The 20024-nt window shown below is 37.6% G+C and overlaps 1 protein-coding gene across 2 annotated transcripts; it reads left to right on the top strand.

Moving 5' to 3' along the window:
* The first annotated feature begins 1026 nt into the window (after positions 1–1026).
* Positions 1027–17176, top strand: LOC105056668 (1-phosphatidylinositol-3-phosphate 5-kinase FAB1B). Of its 2 annotated transcripts, XM_010938957.4 has the most exons (12): positions 2153–2885; positions 4324–5055; positions 5329–5482; positions 5566–5910; positions 7519–8466; positions 8554–8885; positions 8978–9101; positions 9200–9358; positions 9447–10961; positions 13454–13720; positions 14589–14939; positions 17041–17176. In XM_010938957.4, the coding sequence occupies exons 1-11, from the start codon at positions 2281–2283 to the stop codon at positions 14901–14903; spliced, it is 5496 nt and encodes a 1831-aa protein (XP_010937259.1). In that variant the 5' UTR covers positions 2153–2280; the 3' UTR covers positions 14904–14939; positions 17041–17176. The 2 variants fall into 2 exon arrangements, with proteins under 2 accessions (XP_073103523.1, XP_010937259.1); XM_073247422.1 differs by lacking the exon at positions 17041–17176 and having other exon boundaries at positions 1027–2885; positions 14589–15166.
* Positions 17177–20024: the final 2848 nt, after the last annotated feature.

The following is a 20024-nucleotide window of genomic DNA, read 5'->3' as shown; positions in this document are numbered from 1 at the left end:
ACATTCTAGTAGAATATATATATATATATAGCCTGAGAGCTCTTTGAGATTTGATGGTAAGATAAGTGACTGGAGTGATGAAACTTATCTATTAAATAATTTATTTTTAAAATTAATAATAAATCTATATCAGTCAATAAAAATATTTATTTATTTAAATTATTGATTCTTATTAATTCAAAAAAAATATTTACAATGGATAAATTATGCTATAGAATCTATCGATATAGTTGTCCTTCTCATTAATTAATGATATATTTATTTTTATTAAATATGTAACTAAAGTTAATTATAAATTTTAGATATTAAAAATATCATTATAAATTTTTGAAAATAATTTTTTAGATTTTCAACATTCATGATTAGATTTTTTATGTAGTTAGAATATCTTTTATTGTCGTGAATTTATATACGTGTATGCTGAGCATATGTGATGTATATTATTAATTATTTATGAAAATATTTTATTAAATTGGTATAGCATGACATATACACTTACTACTAGTGCATTTCTTTTAATCTTGGACTTAAATAATAATTTAAATTCAAGTTATATAAATTAAAAATAGAGAAAACTATAAATATTAAAAATTATATTAATGAGAAAGTGCAATAAGAGATGCTTGATATCGCTAAGCATGAGCTGCAATACTTATAAATATATTATTTTGCATGAAGTATAGAATGTCCAATTCCTTAATTTGAAAATTGACAGGAAATTCTACATAATAATTACTTCTTGTATTAATTAGGAAAACTTCAATGTTTTACCAAATTTTTTATAAATTTATATTAATCCGTCCCCCTTTATTTTTCAGATCGTTGGATAGGCAACTGCCGATCATGCGCGGGTTCCTCCATCAAACGGTGGAACTCGATCACTTTCCAAAAGACCGGGGACCCACGTTTCATAACTTGACTTCTCGTGCTCACCTCCAAGTCGAATTCAAACACTCTAACTTATAATTCCATTTATTACCCTTCTTTATTCAAGCTGTCCCTTTCTTCCAGAGGGGCAGAGAGAGCGCGAGAAATAAGCGGAAGAACGAGCGAGGGGAGAGTGAGAACGAATCAGAGGTTCGATCTTTGTGATCTTTTTCCCAGATTATTGCTCTGAATTTGTGTGGATTTGGCTCAAATCTGCTCTCCGATTCGCTGTGACGCGTTGAGGGAGGAAATGCGGGGGATTACAGGTGCCGGTTGATCTCTTCCTCCTCCTTTTTTCATAAAAAGTCGCTCATTTTGGACCTCTCCATCGATTCTGGAATCGATTACTAGGCCTCAGAGGCTAATCCAATAATGATGGTTTTATCTGCCGCAATTTCGAGGCCCATGGGGTCCTTCGCGGTTTCTTTTCTCGCGGCCTGAATTGCCCGGGGCGGTTGGAGGGATTCCGGCTGAGAGTTAACCGTCGAATTCGATTATTTGGTGTTTTTTGTAGGAAGAACGGTTGTAACTTGAGCAGGAATTTGATTCTGATCGCCTTGTTGTTTGTTTTGATGGTTTCTGAGGAAAAAACTGTTTGTTTGGGATGTGTCAGCATTTGTCTGATTATTGTATTACTAGGGTTTGAGATGGGAAATAGAACCGGTGACCAGTTTTGATTATGTTTTTCTTCTTTTGAAGGAGTAATTTCATGCTGGTGGTTGAATTAGAGGCGATTTAAGAATTCCGTGGCCCAACATTTCCTGTGGAAGTGCCTTCAGGGCAGTCAAATTCCCTGGAATCAAGGTTTTCGATTCATATGGAGCTAGGATTTGAATCTGGATTACCTTGAATGGTAAAAATGTCGGGGATATTTGGGATAGTTGAGATTGCCTGTTTGTTGCAATTGTATGGGAAGTCTGTCATATTCTGTTAAGATTGGTTGGATCTGAGTTTTGATTGATGTCTGTTATAAGCTTAACAGGAAGGTTTCAAAGTTATTATTTTTTGTATGTTTCAATTGAATTGCTGGTTGTTTATTTGAGAGAATCAGTTGGTTCATGGAATTTCAAGATAGGATTCCTAAGGATTCCATAAGAAGTTAAGATTATTCTGCACTAGTATTTGATCATCCAATTGGCCACACACTTTTTGAAAGGTTCTGAAGAAGGAATAATACAGATTCTGCTTGGTCGTATCTCGAGAGGAAGCTGAATTGTATCATTGTTGTTGTTGTTGTTTTTGTTTTCAATTGAGTTGGGTGTGGAGGGTGAAAATAGCAAATTCTGCCATTTGGTTTTTTTTGGCATCAGATGAATATTTCAGTATGACTTGGATTTGGAGGGTCCATCATCGATGGAAACCTCTGATAAGGCATTCTCTGAGATAGTTGGCATCCTGAGGTCCTTGATCCCTCGACGGTCTGAGCCTGCAAATGTATCAAGGGACTTTTGGATGCCCGACCATAGCTGTAGGGTTTGTTATGAGTGTGATTCACAATTCACAATATTCAACCGCAGACACCATTGCCGTCTTTGTGGGCGTATTTTTTGTGGAAGGTGCACTGCAAATTCGGTCCCTGTTTTGTCTGATGACCCAAAGAGTCGCCGAGAAGGGGGGGAGCGGATCCGGGTTTGTAACTTTTGTTTTAAACAGTGGGAGCAGGAAGTAGCAGTTGCTGATAATGGGGTTCAAGCATATGGTCCAATCATTAGTCCTTCACTTTCAACAACCAGTTTGGTTAGTACCAAGTCCAGTGGGACTGTTAACAGCACAGCCACAACCATCTGTTCCTACTCAACTGGACCTTATCAGCATGTTCCATATGGTTCTGGCCCTAGTCCTGGCCATTCTGCAAACGTTGAAACCTTTGCAGATAATCAGGATTCTCTAATATATGGAAGGGGCATGGACATCAGAGATCCATCTCCACCCAGTCAATTAAGTTATTCTATGAACAGGTATAATTATCTTTTGGCTAGTAATTTAGTGCTTGCATGCCTTGTTTCCTTCAATTTTTAAAACTCATGTCATGCTTGATATCCATATGGCAAGCGTGCTGATAAGCTTACCAATTTTGTTGGCTCGTATAATTGATTCTTTGGTTTTCTGTGATGACACATGGTTTGCATTGGGTCAAACAAATACATTTGAACCAATACTATCATATTAGTTTGCTGTTTATTATGATATTATATGTGTCTCATATATATGATATGCCTGCATGTCAAGCATAGCATGTTTTTTCGATAATTGTGATGTGTGCTAATAATCTTGTCTTGCTCAACTATCTTCTCTACATGCAAGTAGTTACAAAGATTGATTCGGAATTTTAAAATATGTAAAATGCACAAATATTCTTTCATTTCTCAAATTTATCTAATTTATATGAAGTTGCTTAGACCACATGCTAAATGGTGGTGGCTGATGTCATTTTTGTCGCAAGGGCAGTGTTGCATGGATACAGATAAGAGAATTGAATTTGAATGTGTATCCAATTGTTTGACCTGGCAAGAGGAAAATAAGAGAGATGGGGATACATAGGATAACATATAAATTTAGCTAAATTATATATTTGTACCTTTACACATTATCTATCTAAACATGAAAAAGAAAATGTTAAAAAAGATATTATCAAACTTAACAATTACCTTAAGGATATTAGCAAAATAATATTTTGCAACGTTGTTTCCATACCTACATCCTTAATAAATCTAAAAAAAGAACTGCTACTCATTCCTAATATCAAATAAGAGGATCTAACTTATTTTTGGAAGAGTTCAACTCTCTTCCAGTATTTAAAGTGGCTATCAAAGAACATAAGTATCCAAGTATCCGATATGTATCTGACTCAAACAGGTCAACACGGACTTTTAGAGCTGGATGCAAGTGTCCAGGGAAGACTGCTCAATGGAGGAGACATGTTCTGTTAATATTCTATGTCTCTTCAATGTTGTTAGCTAATTTTATAGGAAGTGAATACCTGCTTCATTCTTTGACACCAATTTACTTTAAATTTGGCTGGATGTATGAATTCATCCTATCATGTTTCTTTTAAGTGCTTGATTTTGTACTTCTCTTGACTAGGAACTTTGGTGGTGTATCTCTTATGTTCTCCAATGTTCCTTTGTCATATCTTGCCACTTCTACAACACTCTATTTTAATATTGAATTATGGTATCTATTCTATTGTTGATCTTTATCCATCTCAAGTTTTTCCACATTGTAGCTAGTGACACTTCCTAATTTGATCTTATCAGTAGCTAACGATACTTCCTAATTCTATAGTATGTCGTTTCTGCATTGTCCATATAATAACTACTAGGGTTGAATTTAGCCAGTTTCTTTAGGTTTTCAAGGTTTTGTTATAATTCATGCATCATTTGTTTTTTGTTATAGGAGTGGTGACAGTGATGATGTGTATGGTTTATGCCCTTCTAATTTGGAAGCACAAAGTTTTCAGCATTCTGATGACTTCTATGGCCAAGTTGAGTTTGATGAGGTTGACCAGGATTTCCATTCAAATGAACTGCATCCTGCTGGAGAAAATATTGATGCCAAGGAGATCTGCTCCCCACTTCATGACAACACAGAATTTCATGCAGGCTTAGATGTTGATAAGATGGAGGAAGAAGCTGAACCTGATAATAGCTATGAATGTGATGCTGCTTCCATCTATGGAATGGAAAATGCAGATGCAGAGCCTGTGGACTTTGAGAACAATGGACTACTTTGGCTTCCTCCTGACCCAGAAGATGAAGAAGATGACAAAGAGGCTGTTCTATATGATGATGACGATGAAGATGCTTCCGGAGAGTGGGGATATCTTCGCTCATCAAATAGCTTTAGCAGTGGTGAGTACCGGAGCAGAGATCGGTCGAGTGAAGAGCATAAGAAGGCAATGAAAAATGTGGTCGATGGACATTTTAGGGCTTTGATATCTCAACTACTGCAGGTTGAAAATCTTCCTGTGGGGGAGGAAAATGATAAGGGAAGTTGGTTGGAAATAATTACATCTTTATCATGGGAAGCAGCTACTTTCCTTAAGCCAGACACTAGCAAGGGAGGAGGAATGGATCCGGGTGGGTACGTGAAGGTTAAGTGCTTAGCCTGTGGAAATCGTAGTGAAAGGTGAGTGCCTAATAATATTGAATTTCTTAGATGGAATATTACCTTATATGTTCTGTTGCTGCTTATTTTGTACTATATCAACTTTACTGGCTTTTGTGATGGCATGTTTTCATTCCTGATAATCTTGATTGATCAATATAGTAATTGGCTTCCAATATTTCTAAGTGATATCTACTGGTGTTTTAATTGTGGATATGTTAAAGTTCAAGTGCTCATATTGTCGATATTGTTAAGCAGTATGAATTTGCTGAACAACTCCACTCATTTTTGTAGCATGGTTGTAAAAGGAGTTGTATGTAAGAAGAATGTGGCACACCGGCGCATGACATCCAAAATAGAAAAACCTCGTTTTCTAATTCTTGGAGGGGCTCTTGAGTACCAGCGAGTAACAAATCTGCTGTCTAGTTTTGATACTTTGCTGCAGCAGGTATGTCAGCTGTTGTGACTTTCACTTCAATTGAGTTTGCACATGTTTTGTTTGTCTATTCTCATGCTATGCATATTGTTCAGGAAATGGATCACTTGAAAATGGCAGTTGCAAAGATTGGTGCTCACCACCCCAATGTCCTTCTGGTGGAGAAATCAGTGTCTCGGTTTGCCCAAGATTATCTTTTAGCAAAGAACATTTCGCTTGTTTTGAATATCAAGAGGCCCCTCTTGGAGCGTATGGCCCGCTGCACTGGTGCACAGATAGTACCTTCTATTGACCATCTGTCATCTCAGAAACTGGGGTACTGTGATTTATTTCATGTGGAAAAGTTTGTTGAAGAACATGGTGGTGCAGGGCAGGGTGGGAAAAAAATGATGAAGACTTTGATGTTTTTTGAAGGGTGCCCGAAGCCCTTGGGTTGCACTGTAAGTCATTTATGCATTCCAGGGATTCTATGCTTGTTTCTGACCTTCTATGTGGGGTTCAGTTGGATGTGACAAATTTGGATGGATTATGAGGCAGACTTCCAGCATCCAAAGATGATCAATGTCTGTTAGGCTTATCTACTGGTGCTTTTATCTGCGCCTGCTTGTCTCCCATAGTGGCTTGTTACAAAATCTCTTTCTGATCATCAATGAATAAAATGGAGAAAAATTGAAATTAGTTTTGTTGGAGAACAAAATTGTTATTCAATCTACCTGCAATCTATACAGCAAAATTACCAGGACCTGCAATTTAGTTTTTGGTGCTTCCTGGTTTAGATGGTTCCTAGGTGGTTCTGGTTTTAAAATAGATATTAAGCTATAATTGTTGCTAGGTATATATCAAATATTCTGCTATGTCATTTAGCAAGATACTTAAAATTTTAATCTGATCATTCTTGTTTTACGGAAGTGCTATGTCAAAAAGGCTGCTTCTTAAAGTATGAGACTTGGGCCTCATTTGGCATTGCTTTTGGAGGGCCAAAGAGCAATCTCGACGAGTCAAAAGCTCTTTTGGATGACTTAAGGTGTTCAGTAAACTTTTGAAACAGCTTTCTAGCTCCTCCAAAAGCTGAAAAGGGTCTACCTGGGAAAAAGCTCCAATTTAGAATTTGTGGCATAAGCTTTACTAGAGACATGTTGTGTAGCTTTTTTTTTTCTTTTTTTTTTTCTTTTTTTAGTGGGGCAACCAGGAGGCCTGGGCTGAATTTTTTAAATTAGTTTAAAATCTTTTTACTGCTATAATCATTTGAGTTTGTGTGTTTTATGCCATGATCATGCAATTAGGATTTTGATTTTATTTATATTATTATTAAGATTAAAATATAAAAAATAATTTACAAATTAACAATACTTTATAATAATTGTTAAGAGTACTTTATAATAGCAACTTTTGATGGTACAAATAGTTAGATATTTGAAAGCACTATACAATGCCTTATTGTCATTTCTTGGCACTAAAGGTACTTTCGCAATTTGTTTACTAAACAGATATTGAAATTCCACAGTACTTCAGAAATGTAGTTACCAAAGATCATGCAGCTTTTTATTAAAAACTCTAGAAGTGAAAGCTCTATGGCCCAAAGATCTAAATACAAAAGCTCTACTACCTATAACAATGTCAAATGGAGCCTCGTTCCCAGATATGGTGGTCTGACTTTTGGACCAGGCTTCTTATTTTCTTAATCAATTCCCCTATGTGACATATATCATATTATGTGAATACCAGTCATAAATTTGGCATGGGATGTGCAAAGTTAGATTCTTTTAAATACCATGTTAAGGCCAATATAGATGAAGGATTTACATATTCTATGTGCGTTCAATCCAATTTTATTGTTGGAATCATACATATCTACATAAGTACAGATATATATGTATATATGGATGTGGTTGATATTTCCAGGATCTTTGCATTGAGTAGGATTTCATTATCTTATGTGGAATATCATCACCATCTATACCACCATTTACATTGTGTACATGAATAGTTTACTGAAATGCTTCAACTGTTTAGATGACTTACGCAGCTGGTGTCTTTAACTTTCACAGATTTTGCTTAAAGGTGCCAATACTGATGAGTTGAAGAAAGTGAAACATGTGGTCCAGTATGGAGTTTTTGCAGCCTACCACTTGGCTTTAGAAACATCTTTTCTTGCAGATGAAGGTGCCTCTCTACCAGAACTCCCCTTGAAGTCTCCAATTACTGTCGCACTGCCTGATAAACCTTCTAGCATCGACAGATCCATTTCCATAATACCTGGCTTCACAGCCTCTGCTGCTGGCAAGCCCCAACTTGGTAGTGATGCTCAAAGACCCCATACATCAGATCCATCTCTAGAATTACTGAATTCTGAAAAAATGGTAAAGGTGGCATCATTATATTCCTCTGAAAGCACAAACCCTCAAATGGCAGATTCCGCCTCTTCATGTAGCTTATTATCTATTGATACTCAAGGGTTTTCTGTGGAGAACAACCAGGCTGAGCAAGTTGTGGAACCAACAAGCAGGCCATCTGTATCTTCTTTATCTACTTCTGGTGTAGTCTCAAATTTTTCACCTGGACATGATGCCATGAAAGAGAAAAATAAGGTTTGCTTTGGAGAATGTGACAATGCTGAAACATTTGGACCTGATGACCCTGCAATTGAGCATGACTCTGTTGTCCCAGGCAGCTGTAATGATAGTTTGGAGACCTCAGAAAGGTCTGGTGTAATGGCAGATACTGAAATCAAAAGCAGTAATATGGTAGAAAAGCAAGCTGGCTCCTTCAGTTTGGCAACTTTATGTCAAGATATTGACCAGAGGCCTGACAACACATCGATAAAGGAAGAATTCCCACCTTCTCCTTCTGATCATCAGAGCATTTTGGTTTCTCTGTCAACCCGTTGCGTGTGGAAAGGAACTGTTTGTGAGCGCTCACATCTCTTTCGTATCAAGTACTATGGCAACTTTGACAAACCTTTAGGCAGATATTTACGTGACCATCTTTTTGACCAGGTTGTCTCCCCTTTATGGTCTTATGCTAATGTTTCTTTTTGTTAACAGTTTGTCTGTATTACTGACAGTAGCTTCTATTGATGTCAGAGTTATAGGTGCCATTCTTGTGATATGCCTTCAGAAGCTCATGTTCATTGTTACACGCATCACCAGGGCAGTCTGACTATATCTGTTAGAAAGCTTCCAGAGATTCTTTTGAAAGGAGAACGAGATGGCAAGATCTGGATGTGGCATAGGTGCTTACGGTGTCCTCGTAACAGTGGATTCCCTCCAGCAACCCGTAGAGTTGTGATGTCTGATGCTGCTTGGGGTTTATCTTTGGGTAAATTCTTGGAGCTTAGCTTTTCAAATCATGCTGCTGCAAGTAGGGTAGCTAGCTGTGGCCATTCTCTTCACAGAGACTGCCTCCGATTTTATGGGTACTTCATGCTTCACTCTTTGTTCTTTCCCTTATCCATCAGATCATCAACTACGGCCTCATGTGCTGACTTTTCTGTTCTTACGTGGACAGGTTTGGAAAAATGGTTGCTTGCTTCCGTTATGCATCAATTGATGTTCACTCTGTATACCTGCCTCCTCCCAAGCTTGATTTCAATTATATGCATCAGGAGTGGATACAGAAGGAGGCGAATGAGGTCTGTTGCTTATGCCAAACAAAGATGTTTTCACCTCTCTTTGGCAGTTTTTGTGACTTTATTTTTCAGCAGATAGTAATATAACTTCAGTATAACAGGTGGCTGATGGGGCAGAACTTTTGTTCAATGAAATTTTAAATGCTTTACACCAAATTGCTGAGAAAAAGCTCATTAATGGTAGCATGAAAGTACCAGAATTAAGGCATCACATTGTTGAACTTGAAGGAATTCTGGAGAAGGAGAAGGCTGAATTTGAGGTGATATGCTGTTCTCACCCTTCTCGATGTTCAGTTGATTTCTTTTCTCAGCATTCATATATTGACTGAGATTGTTGATTCATTTTAGGATTGCCTGCATAGAGTACTGAAAAAGGAGGCGAGGAAGGGGCAACCAGTCTTTGATATTCTTGAGGTTAATAAGCTAAAGAGGCAGTTGATCTTTTATTCATATTTATGGGATCAAATGTTGATATTTGCTGCTGGATCAGATAATGATGAAGTTCTTAACAGTTTCATTATGAGAGATAAGGAGAAGCTGACAGATCTGAATCTAGGACTGAAGCCACAAAAAGACTTTAATAGTTCGGAGACTTCACCTGGAAATTTCACAAACAATGAATTCCTTCATGGGAGCACAAATGCAGTTAACCATCAGGAGGATATCAATGATCATCATACTCATTATTCCAGTCATCAAAAAAGATGTATAGAAGTCGATTCTTTTCAAGGGAAACAAATCAAAACCCTTCGTTCTACCAGCACAGGTGCAAGCGAACAATCAGTTCTTTTAGAAACTGGTCTTATTGGCCGTCGAACCCTCTCTGATGGGCAGTTTCCAGTTATGTTAAATTTATCAGACACTTTTGATGCAAAGTGGACAGGAGAAAATGGTCCTTTCCTTTTTGATTCAAGCTTGTTGGATCCATCAAATTCTTTTGAAGCAGCAGGTGCAGCATCAGTTTCGAAGGATTCCGATGAACGAAGTGGAGCTGAAATTACTCAATCCTTAGCCTCTGCATTGCTCACCAAGTTGGGAGACAGTGCTGAGGACTTCTCAATCTGGATCAGAATGCCTTTTCTGAACTTCTATCGTCCTTTTAACAGGAATTTGGGAAGCACTCCAAGATTTAATGCTCTCAATGAGTATAACTCTGTCTATGTTCCTTTGTTCCGAGAGTTAGAGTGTCAGGGTGGGGCAAGGTTTCTTCTTCCTGTTGGAGTCAATGACACAGTCATCCCAATTTATGATGATGAACCAACCAGTATTATTTCTTATGCACTTGTCTCACTTGAATATCATATTCAGATTTCAGATGAGTGGGAGAGAACAAGAGATGGTGCAGAAACTTCACCTTTGTTGCCACCCTATGATGCAGGAAATCTTCACCTATCTCGGTCATTTGATGAAACTACTTCCGATCCTTATAAAAGTTTTGGATCAGTTGATGATGGCATTTTGTCTTTGTCTGGGAGCAGGGGCTCTGTAGTTTTGGATCCACTTATCTATACAAAAGGAATGCATGTCAAAGTTTCTTTTGCAGATGAAGGCCCACTTGGAAAAGTGAAATATACCGTCACCTGTTATTATGCAAAACATTTTGATGCTTTAAGGAGAACTTGCTGCCCATCAGAGTTTGATTTCATAAGGTCTCTCAGTCGCTGTAAAAAATGGGGAGCGCAGGGTGGCAAGAGCAATGTCTTTTTCGCAAAATCATTGGATGATAGGTTCATTATAAAACAAGTTACAAAAACTGAACTAGAGTCATTTATCAAGTTTGCTCCAGAGTATTTTAAATACCTCTCAGAGTCAATAGGCACTAGAAGCCCCACATGCTTGGCTAAGATTCTTGGTATTTATCAGGTGCCTGCTATTTTGAGCTTGTTCACTTTCATTTTTTATTTTCTTGAAGTTTTTCCTTTCAATCTTGTTTCTTTTATTAGCTATCTCGTTTGGTGAATTTTTTATTTTATTGATGACTTTTCATGCTTAAAAACTGTTATGCTCTCACTAATTTGTGATTAACTCAAACTCAAGAAGTGGGATGCAAAATAGTTTGCGATGAAGCAAATATGTACACTGTGTTACTTGGATCCTGTTGTAGCCCCGTAAGTTTGATTGATGATCTTGGTTGTGTACTAGAGATCAAGTATCTCATACTATACAGTTCCTTCCATATATTTAAAATTATTTCTTTGTAGAATCACATATTTAACACCTTTTTGTCCTGATTCTTAAGGATATGAAACATGGTGAGGAACACCTTAAGAAGAATGATATGTAGAAAAATATGGCTTGTTCTTTCACATGAAACTCCAAAATCAAAGTGTTCTGCTTTCGGCCAAACCAGTAGAAAAGTAAGGTTGATTTTAGAATGTTGGCTTAAACTAATTTACAGGATCAAATTAATTGTAAAAATGAACTATGTATGCCAATCTTTTGTCATTTCTTTGTTTCTTCATTTCAATTTTGTTCTTTGGATTAAACTTGGATTTATCTCTTCTGAGATGAGCTGGAAATATTGCAACATCGTGTTCCAAAGACATGTAGAGCAAGGCAAGTTTTCGAGACAGGTTTACCTGTCCGAAAACTCTTTCCTCATAAGCATTTGGACAATCATATGGTATATATTGCCATGATAAAACGATATGGTACACTCTCTGTAGTCTGTACCATTTCTTTTAAATCGAAACTTTTGAAATTGGAGGTGCAACCACCAAAACAGCTGAATTGCCAAAATCAAAATCATAGTTGAGCTTTAGAACCTCAGAAAAGTGATCTGAAATTTCTTAAAATGAATGATTGTCTATTGTCTAGTCTTTTAATAGAAATTTGATGGTGGATCAGGAGTTACATAACTTATTCATCTGGATAGATGGCAATAGAACATGTCAGTTATTATTGCAGTTAATCATCTTGCAAAAAATGGAGAAACCGGACTCTCCTTTTTGTTTAATGAAAGATTTTGGGGACAAATACCTAGATATTGAATGGAACTAAACTTGATGGTGGATCAGGTGTTACATAACTTATTCATCTGGATAGATGGCAATAGAACATGTCAGTTATTGTTGCAGTAAATCATCTTGCAAAAAATGGAGAAACCTGACTCTCCTTTTTGTTTAATGAAAGATTTTGGGGACAAATACCTAGATATTGAATGGAACTAAACTTTTAGATCCTTGGAAGGATAGTAGATAGGACGTACCAGGTGCTTCTACATCAACTTCAATCATATATCATTATTTGAGGATTTGAAGGAACAATCTTCATATTGCATGAGGGGCATTACAAGCCTCATTAACGTGTGCTAGTTAGCTGTATTTGCTTCAAATATTGCTGAATTCATGAATCAGTTCCACCTTTGATGACTTTAGATAGGTTTTCTTGATCCTATCCGATGGCTGAATCAGTTCAGGACATACATAGTCAAACACACTATTCTAGAGCTTCTATAATTTACTTAGCCATTTAAAACTTCTGAAGATTGATAGGGCACCACTCCATCTCTAGTTTGAGAATAGATGTTCATGAAGAAGTTCTGTGGAGATCTTGTTCCTTTTGTGGTGAATGATTTTGTGTTTACAGCTCAAAGATTGGATTTATAAACAAGTAACAGAAATGAAATTGAAATGAAGAAATGAGATAGGGAGATGAGTGGGGATATCAACACCATGGACCTAAGGCCAGTCTGCATGGCATGCATGATATGTACTATGTCAGTGCTCTACTGGCAAATGGCACTGGTGCAATGTTGACTATGTACCGATATATATTGGCATGCAACCATGTTTGCCAAGCATTTGTCCTGCTTAGCATAGCATTGTTATATTGTGGTGGCACCAGGCCTGCATGTGACTAGCCTACACTACTTAAATCCTTGATCAACCCAAATAAGAACAAGGTGTTTGATGAAGTTACAACAACTAATCAAGTTGAAGGAAGCTGATAGAGTGGGGATGATAGTTAAGAAACAAGAAATTGTTTGAAGGAGGTACATATACTTAGGTTAGAAGCAAATAAAATCATTAACAATAAAACAAATGGCATTGACCATAAAAAAAGATGTTGAGAATATAAATTTTCACTATGCATGGCAATGTTTAGTTGTATTCAACAAAGTTTTCAGGTCTATGAATCTTGAATGATCGAATAAAAAATGATGTTGCTAAGCTTTTATGTTTTTGTGAAAGTATGTAGCTGTGTTTTCAACTTTCATCATTGTTTTTTGCAATCCCAGTGGAGTTGCATACCAGCTTTTCTTGCAACTTGGTTTTGCTAGTTTTATACACCGTCTTCCTATCTCCATTGCTTTAGGAAATGTAATTGCTTGCTTTACTGAAACCTTTATACAGGTTACATCCAGGAACCTGAAGGGTGGAAAGGAACTGAGGATGGATGTGCTGGTTATGGAGAATCTTTTGTTTGGGCGGAATTTGACAAGGTTGTATGACTTAAAGGGATCTTCAAGGTCACGATATAATCCAGATTCAAGTGGTAACAATAAAGTACTTCTTGATCAAAACTTAATCGAGTCAATGCCGACTTCTCCAATTTTTGTGGGGAACAAGGCAAAGCGGCTATTGGAAAGAGCTGTTTGGAATGATACTTCCTTCCTCGCGGTGAGTAGAGAAATTGACCCTGATGTTTGTTAAATTATCAAGGTGGTTAGTGCTTTTATTGAAATTATTTTTTAATGTTTTCTAAATCTTCATTTATACTCCTGACTGCAGTGCAATATTGCTAGAGTGCTTTGTGACTGAATAATTATTTCTCTCAGGAAATATTCATACCAGATTCATATCTTTTTTCTTCCCTCAACCTTTAACCATCTGATTTGAATGTCTAAGTAGAGTTACATTTTGTCTATTTCTTCAAATTTCTATATTCTCTCTGTTTATTTGGCAGGAACATAATCAACTTGTTTGTGCCCTGTTGGTAAATTACATGGTGAGGCATTAAACTTGGTAATCCACACCATTCAAAATGATCTATGACAACAAAGTGCTTGTAAACAAAAATCTTTGAATGTTTTAGAGACTCATTTCTATGCATCAAGTGATCACCAAACAATACTTTTTAATAACAAAATAAAGATCTGTTTTGAACCATCAATAGGAACCATCTAACTCGGTGGAATTTCAATGTACATTTGTTTTAAGGTATCCGAAACATTATTCACAACATGGCTCGTTGGCTTAAATCGCCCAAAGGGCATTTTAGTATGGGGCATAACCAATTTAGTTACACCTTTGGAACATTAAAGTCATTCCTTTATATTTCCTTTATGATTCTAAAATTTGCTATAGCTGCTCTTCTTCCCTCTTATTTTTCCATTTCATTATGTTAGGAAATATCCATATTCGGACCTTGTGTAGTTTCTAATGAACTAAAAATTATTGCTCATGCTGAACTGTATTACTGGTTTCTTCCTTGTTAAAAAATCAATGTGATCAATGTCTAATACATAAGCCACTGATGATGTTGCAGTCTATAGATGTAATGGATTACTCTTTACTGGTTGGAGTGGACGAGGAGAAGCATGAACTGGTACTGGGAATCATAGATTTCATGAGGCAGTATACATGGGACAAACACTTAGAGACATGGGTAAAAGCTTCTGGAATTTTGGGTGGGCCGAAGAATGTGTCTCCAACGGTGGTTTCACCAAAGCAATACAAAAAGCGTTTCAGAAAGGCCATGTCTGCATATTTTCTTGTGGTCCCAGATCAGTGGTCACCTCCTACAATTGTCCCCAACAATTCACAGACTGATGCCTGTCAAGATAATCAGGAGGATGGTTGATTCAAAACATAAGATGGTTTCTGTAAATTTCAAGATGTAAGTATGTGAATTACCAATCTTTCTAAGGTTTTCTTCATACATTTCTCCTTTTTACTTTTTTCTTTTTTTTAGTCCTTACAGTTGACAGCTTCATTCGTATTCTATTGTATGTTTGTGAATTTTTTTTTGAGGATGCAGCACAACACCTTGTACATGCCAGAGAATATTGGCATACTATTAAATAACCCCCACATATACGAATACAGGAAGTTGTTTATGCTTTATCTTCTACCTTTATGTTAAAGTTCTATACACAGTCATTGGCTGTTCTCTAGTCGCTGATTTGTTGACTGCAACAAAATCAGAGTCATCCAAGAATCCTGGCTTGGATGCTACGAAGGCTCCTCTTTGGCTGCTCTTATTGAGGCACTGGCATCTTCATTTGCTCTCCTATCAAAGGCTGTAAGCCCTCTATTCAAGTAGCAACCTCTTTATCCTTCATCACCATCTTCTTCAAGAAAACTAAATCCTCTTACTCATGGCTTCCCTGTTCTTTAGAAAACCACTTGCTACAAGTGTGTTTTTTTATCTCTACTCTATTTTAGGTTTGGAATTCGCCATTGCACACTCTTGCTTATAAAAATAACTACATGTCCTCCTCTAGGTTCTCGTTGCACTCAACTAAGTTGCCTCAACAAGAAATTTTCCTCATGCCCACTTGTATGGTTGAATAGTTCTTGTATGCCATGCAAATTTTGTGACAAGAACAGTGGTAGATCAGGATAGAATTGGATCACACTAAGGTTTGCTGTGCTGGTACCGGTGGCCGTTCCGGCTAATCGATGGTACGGTGCGGTACGGCCCCATACCGTACCAGACCGGTGCGAACTAATGAAAGCAAAGGAAGCAAATCGGGAGAAGAAAAGAGAGAAAGAGAGAGATAAAGAGAGGGGGGGAGAAAGAAAAGGAGGGAGGGGAAGTAGTCAGAGGGGCCGTCGAACAGCCTCCAGCTGGCCGCCGTGGCTGCCAAACAGCGCAATCCACACACGTAGCGCTGCGGGTGTGAAACAGGGGCATCGCCCTTGTTTCACAGGTTTTTTTAAAATACTGAAATTTAAGTGAAGCCGGCAAACCATTTGCGGGCTTCACTATTTTTACTTTTTTTAAAAATAAATTCAAAAAAATGAAGCCGGCAATCCAATTGCCGACTTCACTGATTTTAATTTTTTTTAAAAAAATCTATTAAACAGTGAAGCCGGCAAATGGTTTGTCGGCTTCACTGTTCATCTCCGTTTTAAAAAAAGGGCCGATGCATGAATAGGGCTGACAGTCTTTGTTCCGCGGTCGCAACGCTGCCCGGTGGCCACGATGGCCTCTCTGCCATCCCATCCTCCCGTCTCTGGTGGTCTCCATCCCTCTCTCTCTTTCTCGCTCATTGCGATAGCTCTATCAAATGAACCGAGCCATAGCGGCTTCCGCCACCCTCCGACGGTCGCAGAGGGCCACCGCCGGCTTCCTGCGGGTCTTCCTCTCTCTCCCTCTCCTCTCTCTTTGCTTATGTTTCCCTCTCTTTCTTTTCTAGCACCGACGTGTGCCATTTTTTCCGTCGGAACCATTCCGATTCCCTACCAGTACCGTTCGGTACACCCCGAACTAGCCGGTTCGGAACGGTTTCGAAAATCATGGATCACACGCTACCTCCAGTTTCTGTCGAAACCAAGGTTAAGGTGTTGTCTAAAACTCATGGGGCAGTTTGTGGTGCAAGAATCATGTCGATGAAATATTACCTACATGTGCATGTAAACTAGCATCACTCGTGTGATTATGATATGGAAATAATTCTCCTTTCCTTTCTGTCCATGGATTTCTTTTAATGAAGCATTTTATGATATGTTCAATGCCCTTCTAATCTTTGTGATTTTGATCTCGCTTACATGTGCATGCTAACCATTGAAAATTCGAAAGACATAAGAGATGCTGGACAAATGCTTCTAGATGGAGCTGTTTGTTACTTTAACAGAACCCAAGAGATTATCGGAGGTTATAAGAGGGCATAGGGGCATTGTTACAGCAATGCGTTGTGCACTGCCTTCATAATGTATGGCTGTGAATCATAGGAGATTTTATGAATGATCACTTACCCATGTAACTTGTCTAGATCATAACAAGATGGAGGTGTGCTTGAAGCAAAATGGAGTAATGCACTATTAGCTCGAAGAACAATTGGAGCCAATAGAGATTGTCTGACCATGTGCAGTGATATAAATTTATGACCTTGGTTATGAGTCCATGTTCTAATTAGAGGTAGAGAAAGCTATACATGAGCAGAGAGGAGTTTGAAGCTGCACAAATTTATAATGGGAAGGCAGATGAATGAAAAATGCAAAGTGATTATGATTTTAATTATGTTATTATTTTTTTTATGGGTATTAAGTTCCTGTAATTTTGGCTGATCACGGATAATTCTGTTCAGTTGTTGAGTATAAACACCTACATGTGATGCTGTAATGGTAAAACCATTGTAACATACATAGATCAAGGGAGACATGGGTTCGATGTATTGCAATCTAGGATTAGTGTGGGTAGGTTCCAAATGAACCATGCCACTCATGGACATCTCTTTGCTTGTCAGCTAATTTAAGCTTATTTATTTTGGAAAAGGAGCTGGTCCTCAAGCTGCTATTTGAGACTTGACTTATATATGAGCTGATTCTGACCACTGACTCGATTTATGAGTATGTGCCCAAGCTCAGCTTGATAATTAGCTTGTTCATGTGGTTCATGAGCCAAACTTGAATGTAAGGACCAAGCACAGTATCAGCACAAGCTGTGAACATCCTGGAAGCATAACCAAGGTGAGTCTGAACAATTTCCACCATGGTTTGGCTTGTGGTGTGCAATGAGCCCCCTGAGGTGTATTGATGTTACATGTGTTATATGCAGTTGGGCACCTGGTTAGATTTTTTTTTTGAATGTAGGTATGTCTGTTTTATATATGCATAACCATAAGTAATGGATTAAATATAAAATGACTATTGGAACCAAGAGCTGGTTATCATATTTTCAGTCAACAAAAATTAAATCTAAATGGCTGTTGATTTCGGCGGTGGGTGCAATTTTCTATGAATTGTATAAATTATTGCATCTTGCTTGCTGGTGGAAGTTGGTTAATATGTAATTGATCCAATTATATGATGGGACATTATTTGTCATTGTCGAATTGTATTGGTTTTCATGTAAATTTCATTTATTTAACCTATTGAAAGATTGATATTTGTCGGTCTATCAGGAACAATGTTGTGAATTTTGAGATTTTGGTACTCTCAACATTTTGATGTTAATAGTGAAATTGTCCTTGTTGCAATGAGGGTATTAGGAGAGGAAGAAGTTAGATCAAGGATGAGGAAGATGATTCTAGGTTAGTAGACAAATTTCAGGAACAAAGCATAAATTATTATCTTCTAAAGGAAGGATGACATTCACTTCTGGTCCCTCTCCACTCTGTTGCAAGCTTTTACATTGCTTCGGAAACCTGTTACAGTTTCACTGAGAACAATAAATGGGGATCATAGGCTGGTTGGTAATATGATTTTCCTCACTACTTGGGTTGTAGCATAAGAGAACAGACCCTGTTGACACCATGCAGGATCTACTAAGGCCAGTCGATATTCTATCATGGTGTATATCTCCATTATTAAGCTTGAAAGTTGAGGACTTCGATCATAGTCTTGTTGGTCTTTCTTGTGATGTCAATATCCGGGGAAAAATGCCAACAGCCATTAGATTAAGGGGATGGTTGGTTGGAGACTCGATCATTCCTAACCTACCACAAAACTTTGGTGAACTTTAGATTGAAAACTTAGGGTTGCTATTATTTTTGATATAATAGGTTTTGTGATGATGGATAAGGGCTTTGCCTGTGATTCTGAAGCTTAGTTTGATATCATGGATACCTAATTGGCTATGTGGTCTATCATATCCTCTCATCATCACATCAATCTTTATAATATTTTTATCTCTTTGGTCTTGTCTCCTTGTTTAGCTTTACTGTGATTACATCATAAAGAATTCAAAGTTGGCCTGTCTGTTCCCACCAACTAGAGTGCAAATCTGAAGCCTTGGCAATGTTTTATTTTTTTGTATGTATTCATGAACTTATTATATAATACAAACGACATGAAGATGTAGCAGTGCCTGCCTGTTGGTGAGTGAACATTTTTGGAATAATCTCAACCCTGCGATTCATTTGCTCCATCCATACCTTTCTTAATTCATTCATTGGATTTGTAAACTGTCCAAGTCCCCATTAAAATCATTCACCTTGCTCTGCCATTCTGGACAGAGGATGAGATTAAGTTTTGTATATTTGAATTCAGGAACGTGTGCAATGTGAAGTACCATGGCTTCTATCATCAACCTCCTTTCAAGAGTTAAATCAAGCTATACTGAGGATAGGGATAGCAATGAACCGGTTTGGTTGAACAATCCATCAACGTGAACCTGAAGTATAGATGAGCTGAAACAATAAGACCCAAAAAGTCAGACCTATTTATTTTGTATGGACCAAAAAGTGGCACGTCAACTTAATTACCAAAAAAATCAAAAACAGAGATAGAGATAGATAGATAGATAGACAGAGTCACAGATAGATAAATAGATAGAGAGAGAGAGAGAGATTGCTTTAGTGGAGAAATGGTGCGAGCCCTTGGGTATTAACAAAGATGCAAGCATCACAATTATCTTTCAGTAGACATTGAAAAATAAATGTTTACTTCACATGATGTTGCTATATTGGACATGAAACCAAAGAAAAAGAAAAGAAAAATGAAGGCCTTGTAAGCTAGCTTCTGTGCGAGGTCTTACCAAAGCACTATGACCCATTGCAAACACTTCCCTGGTCACACCTAGAATAGTTCAAAAGTTCTAGAACATCTTATCACCATTCAAACTTGGGATTTCATTGGTGCAGAAGGGGCAGACAAATTGACTATATGTACCCAATCCAGGATTGTTGGATAGATCTCATTTAGCTTGCCGAAACTTCAGAACTTGCAGATCTGGGGTTGTAGTTTTCCTTTCCCCTAGTCTTTCTAACCTTCTTGCTATGATTCTAAATAATGACGTCTTTGACGATTTCAGTGC

The sequence above is a fragment of the Elaeis guineensis genome, chromosome 13 (genome assembly GCF_000442705.2).
Source record: "Elaeis guineensis isolate ETL-2024a chromosome 13, EG11, whole genome shotgun sequence".
Classification (NCBI taxonomy): domain Eukaryota; kingdom Viridiplantae; phylum Streptophyta; class Magnoliopsida; order Arecales; family Arecaceae; genus Elaeis; species Elaeis guineensis.
This window is presented reverse-complemented; position numbering and strand designations above follow the sequence as displayed.

Bases quoted from the DNA above. Each gene is read 5' to 3' on its own strand.
- LOC105056668 (XM_010938957.4), top strand. From the start codon at position 2,281: ATGGAAACCTCTGATAAGGCATTCTCTGAGATAGTTGGCATCCTGAGG. The intron at 2,886-4,323 runs GTATAATTATCT...TTTTTGTTATAG, and splicing joins TTAAGTTATTCTATGAACAG to GAGTGGTGACAGTGATGATG. The intron at 5,056-5,328 runs GTGAGTGCCTAA...TCATTTTTGTAG, and splicing joins TGTGGAAATCGTAGTGAAAG to CATGGTTGTAAAAGGAGTTG.